This window comes from Octopus bimaculoides, chromosome 18 (genome assembly GCF_001194135.2).
Source record: "Octopus bimaculoides isolate UCB-OBI-ISO-001 chromosome 18, ASM119413v2, whole genome shotgun sequence".
NCBI lineage: Eukaryota > Metazoa > Mollusca > Cephalopoda > Octopoda > Octopodidae > Octopus > Octopus bimaculoides.
Genome location: NC_068998.1, coordinates 55462367 through 55469919, shown reverse-complemented (window position 1 = coordinate 55469919; position 7553 = coordinate 55462367). Strand labels below are relative to the sequence as shown.

At 38.1% G+C, this 7553-nt stretch overlaps 1 protein-coding gene across 4 annotated transcripts in view; it reads right to left on the bottom strand.

The window, feature by feature from the left end:
• The window catches only part of LOC106876404 (probable methyltransferase-like protein 24), a 22127-nt gene extending 16410 nt beyond the window's left edge, over positions 1-5717 (bottom strand). The window contains exon 1 of one of the 4 annotated variants that reach the window (XM_052974433.1): positions 5327-5717. Coding sequence is in view for 2 of the 4 variants with exons in the window: in XM_052974429.1 (XP_052830389.1) it covers positions 782-808 (27 nt within the window). In the remaining 2 variants the exon portion in view is untranslated. Of the gene's footprint in view, positions 1-139; positions 345-511; positions 603-781; positions 896-5326 lie in introns of those variants that run through there. The other 3 variants (XM_052974429.1, XM_052974432.1, XM_052974430.1) reach the window with 3 other exon arrangements.
• Positions 5718-7553: the final 1836 nt, after the last annotated feature.

Here is a 7553-nt window from a genome sequence, read left to right as displayed (position 1 = left end):
ATATATGAGAGAGAGATATTTATTGGGAGCTTCATATATAATTCAAAAAAGTTTGATTCGGATATATATATATATGTATTGTGGTTGTGTATATAGTCTGTGTGTGTGTGTATATAAAGCACTTCTAATCATTCGTTACCTTTATGTTTCCCATGTTATTTAGACGACTTCTTTTTCCTATTACGGATGAGGAAGTGTAATTAACTCATGATTAAAATTTTGTCAAATGACTACGCGGAAATTAAAGGTAACAAGAGCTCTCACGCACCCTCTCTCTCTCTAACACACACACATACAATACAAATAAATGAATGAAATGAAGAACAATATCACTATGTAGGTTTCTGTGCCGTTAAAGCATGAGAGAGAGAGAGAGAAAGATGTATACAAAATGTAAGGGTGGGAGCAAGAGTGGGTGCTACTCAGGTAATCGCTATCGACATTTATGTATTTTTTGTCTATGTGTGTATGTGTAAGTGTTACACATACATACGCACATAAATATACTTACATATACATAAACACAGAGAGAATAAACGATTCAACTGAAAAAAAAAATTAAAGAAAAATAGCGTTAACGGAAATTGCGGAGCAAATAGTTTCACTTTTGATAGACTTTCTCACACACACTTTTCCTAATCGCAGTGGCTGTAAAGACATTCCATTGAATAGCTATACACAAATTAATAACAGGTGTGCAGGTGATCATCAATTATGCTATATTTCTAAATGAAAACAATTAAGACAACAAATTACAATGAAAGAATAAATGTAAGCATACTCGTAGAATAATACCAAACAGACGCATTGGAATTTTTTCAAGAATTAATTATTACAGGTGTGTTATAACATAACAAGCCCTTCTCAGTTTTACCGGTGACAGATCAACAAAAATTCCTTTTTAGTTTAAATACCGTTTAATAATAACCTTATAGGGAAAGAGGGATAGTAGTTACTACTAGTATAATAATAATAATAATAATAATAATAATAATTTTTAGAAGGAATCACGACTAGAAATGTTATGCGAAGATATGGTTGATTAGATGGACACCAATAGTTGATTGATTTATTTTATCAAAGGCGGCGAGGAGCTGGCAGAAACGCTTAGCGGTGTCCCGTCTCTGTGAAGTTATTGCGTGAGTTTATGTTGAAACGTTTATTGAATTGTTGCCATTGTTATTGATTTGAATTGTTGCTAAAGTTGTTAATTCGTTAATTGTTGTTTTGTTTCCCATTGTGGGAAAATAGAGAAGGCGCCGGAGGCAGGCCCAAGTTATGCGGCCGCAACGAGCAAAGGAGTAGACGTGCAGGAGTTGGAGGTCTGCGAAATAAAATTGGAGCCCAGAAAGATGAAGGAGAGTGAAAAACTAATTACTAAGGAAAGTAATATTCTGAAGCTAACGCCACCTGAAGAATTATCGGCCAACGTGTTAAAAAGAACGGTAACATTTAAAACCATGAAGACAGCCACAAGAAAAATAGAGATTTGCGCCGATAGAAGCCATAGAGGAATGTATAAAGGAATTGAAAAGATTTACAACATACGTTACGAGGAGGAGATACGTCACTGTGGAGGTGTGCTTCACAACGGAGGAGGAAGCAATAAAGCACTCCGCAGAGGCAATAAGGACAGAGGAATGGGTGCTCTTGCCTTCGTACTGCGGCAAACGTGTGGCCAAGGTGTGAGTGGGTAAGGTACCACCCGAACTGAAAGAAGAATGACTGATGACAGCCATAACGTATAATATGAAAGACGGGAAGATTCTGAAGGCTACAAGGACCCAGAAGGTAAACTGCTGGGGATATGGGATCGAATTAACGATTCAGGCAACAACGGAGGACTTGAATAGTGTGGTGGATGAGATTGTGCGGCCAGATGTGAAGCTGAGAGTTACTGCGGAGGGTAGGCCGCCATTGTGTTTCTCAAGTGGAGAAAGGGGCTACATGAAGGCACGGTGCACCCAAAGAAAGCCACAAACAGAACAGGAGGAGAGACATGAGAGTGTGGACCAAGTAGTACAGGACAAGGCAACAGAAAAAAGAAATGGAGAAGGGATTCACTATAGTTAAAAAGAAAAGAAGGAGGAGCGGAGGAATGAGTTCTCCGCCAGAGAAGCAGAAAAAGAAGAGAGAAGAGGTGAGAAAAGAAACTGTGAAGGAGGGCAGTTGGAAGGAAAAAGAAAGTAAAATGTAAGTGGAGTTACCAGCAAAGAAAGAGTCGGAAACCCAACTGTATGAAGGTGAGATGGAGAGACTATTTATGGAGGAAGAAAGGAGAGAACCAAAAGTCCAAGAGAAAGGAAAGAAGATACGAGGAGGAGAAGGAGTGTGGTATTATGTAACGTACCCAAAAAATGTTGAAACAGAGAAAAAAATAATCACGTTACACTCAATAGTAAGAGTGAAAGTGCATTCATATGTCTACGTGGAGGATAGGAAGGCAATATTGATAGAAGAAGAAGAACTATAGAAAGTTGAAAGATGTGTGCAGATAACGTTGACAAGATACCCCTCCCTGTATGGGGGAATTGGGAACTTGTGGCTCTTGCGTGTTTGCACCATTTGTGTTCATGTCTGGTGGGGTAAGGAGAGGGCTGGTGTTGCAGGGGGAGTGGGTGTGGAGCATGAGGGGAATGAGTTGGGGCTCTTCTTCACTCATTCGCTGCTTTCTTCCTTTCCTCTTCTTCCTGCCCACCTCTGCCCATTCTATTGATTTTTTCCTTTTGTACTCCAAGTTCCTCGCTTCCATCCTTCTCAGTTCTTGATGTTATGACTGTCAGAGATGCAGTCTCCACTGGATCTTCTTTTGGTCCCTCTACGGGGGGGGGGGGCACTTGGCCCTTATGTGTCCCAACTGTCCACAGTTGTAACACCTCAGCCTCCTGCCTTCCACCACAACCCTAACCCTAACCCTCATCTCCCACTGTTACCATGTTCTCTGCCAAGTGGACGTGTGTCCCAATTTTTATAACAATGAAAGGTTCCGAAAGGAGCACGTCCAAAAGTTGCTATGATCACTGGAACCTATTTGTGATTGGTCTGATTCACTGATCACATGAGCAACATTCCAGGCATTGGATGATTGCTGAATATTCTTGCTGCAAATGTATCCTCTTTTTTTTTTTTAAGGATAAAATCTGGAATCAGTGAAAATTGACATGGAGTGAGGTCTGCATAGGTAATAATGGTGGCAGAACCTAAAAGAGTTTCTAAATGTCAATAAGTTTAACTGCTGTGAGGTGTGGAAAAGTTTGAAACTTCGAGTATAGTCAGTATTTAACCATTCTATCAAAGAATCTGCATTTGAAACATTAAAGTTTTTCACTCCTCACAAGAACGCAACTTACTGAACCTATAAATTCTTTTGTCTTTTCGTTAAGATAGTAAGGTATAATTTGAGTGAGATTCGGTTGCTATTTCTAGCATTGCTATTGACCATGTAGTGAAAGGATCAGAAATTCTTTTCAGCAGCAGCAGCAGCAGCATCATCAGCAGCATTTTTATGCATTTCAAAGGTTGGACAGATTGTCAATCTGAATTAGTCTTTTTTATATGGAGCTACTCTCCTTCTAGAGTGGTTGGATAACCATGTCCTACTTACAAAGTTTAATTGTTAGCATAGTTTCTAAGGTTGGATGACCTTCTTATCGCCAACCACGTAATAGATTGTACTGGGTTCATTTTATCATGTTACAAGCACTGGGTGGGGGTGGGGGGAGAGACTGCCATGTTCTCAACAAGACAAAAGAGTCTTTACTCCTACACTGCATCTGCTTATTTCTCAAACCATTTCACTGTGTACTGTAGCATGCAGTAACTGCATCAGGATCCCAGCATTACTGAGGTTTCCTTCGGCTCCACAAGACTAAGATTCCATAGTGAACAAAAACATAATACTTTTGAAATTGTTTAATATGGTGTACAAAATTTTATATTAAAAAACATTAAATACCATTGATATCAAGAAATTAAGAATAAGTCAAAAATGTTGACCTAAGGTTCTGAAAAAAAATTTTTTACTCATTTTTTTTTATATATATAAGATCAAAATGAAGTTGTTGCTTACTTTTTTTTTTTTTTTGACCCCCATATCAGAGAAACTTTGATACTGTCTTCAGAGTCCAGCCAATTTCTGTATTTTGTTTTCAAGTTCAAAAGAATAGAAAATCCTTTTTCACAAACTGGATAAAAGGAAGCATTGTGTTTGTATTTTCACATGTGCAGTTTTGAAAACCTCTGAACTTTTGACAGTTAAGAAAATAAAAATGAAAGATTCACCTTGTACTGAAATTCCCCAAGTGTTTCACCCTCCTAATTGTTTGGTCTATTCAGGATCATCAATAATTTTACCATTGAAAGGTTTCTAAAACCAACTGACAACATGTGAATCAAGCTTGAGAAAATAAATAAACAGATTGTTTGAGTTTGAGAAGATTCCTTGTAATTATTTCTTTGATATCACCAAAACTTAATTCCTTCATTGATGTTTTTCACTTGCAGTTCTTTGATCAATGCATTGACGTAGCTAAAAATAGTAACTGAATAATGAGAAACGTGCTAATCAAATGGAATTACTTCACTTATCTGCAAAGAAGGTTTTAAGTTCAGTTATGAACTCTCAAACATCATTAAGAACATCTCCACATAAAAGCTGCCCCACTTCTGTGTGAAAAAGAAAGGCAAATATATCCAGCTTGCTTTTCTCACAGTAATCACAAAGCAACCTCATTGCAAGCTCTTTGACAGCATTAAGCAGTTTTGATCGTCTCATTCATGTCAGCCTCAAAATCAGGTTCATCACTTCTACACCTAATATCTGGTGATGGATAACATAAGCAATAACAGTCAGTGTTGAACATGGACCTGCTCGTTTATGTATGCAAACTTGGGCAAGTGTGAAATAAGGGAGAATGCCCAGGAAGTGATGTCAACTAACAAAGCAGGTAATTTGAGCATCCTATGACATAATGAATGTGTGTGACCACATTAGGCAATTGCTGAACATTCCTGCCACATGACTTTCCTGCCAGTGAAACTTTGGTCACTGAATTGAATGAAATGATAAGAATAGTGCAACAATTGCAGATGTGAGGTATATAACAGAAGCAAGCATTAGAAAAGGGTGAATGCAAGATTGAAGACGTTGGTTAAATTGCACTATGAGAAGATGTTTTCATGGACAATGCTATCTTATACATGAAGTACTGAACAAGCGCTTATGTTGGAAAAGATTGCAAAACCAGGAATGTGAAAAATAAAAACAAAACAAAAATAAATAGGTCAGTGTAACATTGACAGAAAATTCTCTTTTTTCTTTACGTACTGTACAAGTGAAGAAGGCCAGTGTAGCTGCTGATCCGATCTTATTGTCATCATTGGAACATATGTGGAAGTATCAGTTGAAGAATGTGCTGGTGTCATTGCATCAAGTGGTGGAGTTGAGCCTTTTCTAGGTTGATGCTGACAGATCTTTCCTGCCATTTATATCCAGGACAAAATACTTTGGCACTCTGCTGAGAACTTTGAAGGGTCCTGAACACAGTGGCTAAGGTGGAGGAAAAAAAACAAAGAATAGAGTGACAAATTTAGTGTGTAAGCAGAAGTTCTACTGGACTTAGCTCTCTGCTTCATGTTATTTATCATTGTCCTTCCAGGCCATAACAGAGGAGTTTAAGACCAGCTGTCCATGGAAATTCCCTGTGCTGATAACCTTGTTCCTACAGCTGAATCTGAATTGTTGGTGTGGAAGCAAAATCTGGAATCAAAGGACATTAAACTTTAAAAAAACCAAAGTTTTAGTAAAGAAGAATACAGACAGGATGCTACTCTAATAAGAAAAATGGCCCTGCTTGATATGTAGAAAAGGTGTTGGTAGAAATTCTTTACAGTGTACTCAGTGCAAACTATGGACACTCAAGTGCTGCAGGAGAATCACTGGAAAATTAAGAGAGAGTGTACACTTTGTTTGATGCAGATGTGTAGGAGCAATAAATACAAGGGAAATAAATTTTCTGGAATGCCCAGGAAGATCGTAAAAGGTAGTAGATATGATGGCATGTTTGATGTAGTAAGCTGTCATAGTTTCTAGCAAAGACACAAGAACTAAAATTTGGAGGGAGAGGATTGTCAAACTAAGTACTTGGCTATTACATTATTTTATTGATGTTGAAGAGATGAAAAGCATATGTGACCTTGGCAGGATTTGAACACAGACTGTAAAGAAACTGAACAAATACTATATTTATTCTAATGATTGTGCCAGATTCAATTTCAAGTTTATGGTTTTCTTGCTTGGGATTGGTATATGAGTGTCTGGTAGGAATGTTAATGTGTATGTATGTGTATTCCATTATATGATGGAAGATGATATCTTGCGTGTGTGTGTGTGTATTCCTGTTTTTTACATTCCATTTTTATAGTTTTTTGTTCTTGAAATTTTTTGTTATTTCATTAGCGTAGGCATGCCCATGTGGTTAAGGAGATGAAGATGCTTTCTTTGCAACAATGTGGTTCTGAGTTCAATCCCACTGCATGGCACCTTGGGCAAGTGTCTTCTACTATAGCCATCAGCTGACCAATTCCTTATGAGTAGATTTGGTTCATGGAAAATGAGTGGAAACCTGTCACATGTGTGTGTGTGTGTGTGTGTGTGAGAGAGAGAGAGAGAGAGGGGGAGAGTGTGTATGTCTTTGTGTTTGCCCCCACTGCCACTTGACAACTGGTGTAGGTTTGTTTATGTTTCTGTAACTTACCAGTTCAGCAATAGTGACCAAAATAATAAGTACTGGGGCAATTTATTTGACTAAATCTTCCAAAGTTTTGCACCAGCATGACCGCAGTCCAATGACTGAAACAAGTGAAAGATGAAAGATAAATTGCTGGTACTAATGCAGACCCCCAGATTATCATTGCATTATATCTTCTGTAGATTATGTTTAGCCCTGTATCATCCCTCTTGAACCAATCACTGATCAAAAACCAATTGAGCCATAATCATATTTATATTTTTTCCTTAAGAGCATAATGTACCTGGGACTACATTATCTAATATGTTTTTAAGTAATCTAAATTAAAATTTTCCATCAAAATTCCATGTTGATCTGTTTCAAGCACCAGATTAATAATGACAAAGCTATTATCTCTAAATTCTTCATTATTCTACAAATTAATTGCAACAAGGCAGTGTGTTTCAGAAATAAGGTCACAAAGCAAGTTTTGGCTGCTATTTGTAGCATGTGCAGAGACTCTGTAGAGGTTCCTTTAATGATTAATGACTTTTAAATTGTTGTATCTTGAGAGAAAAGTTGAACATTAGAAGCATCAATTGTGGTGTGCAAGAGAGACGATTGCGCTGGTATGGACATGTGGTGAGAATGGATGAGGATAGCTGCGTGAAAAAGTGCCACACCCTAACAGTTGAGAGAACCCGTGGAAGAGGTAGGCCCAGGAAGACCTGGGCTGAGGTGGTGAGGCAAGACCTTCGTACATTGGGCCTCACCGAGGCGATGACTACTGACCGAGACCTTTGGAAATGTGCTGTGCGTGAGAAG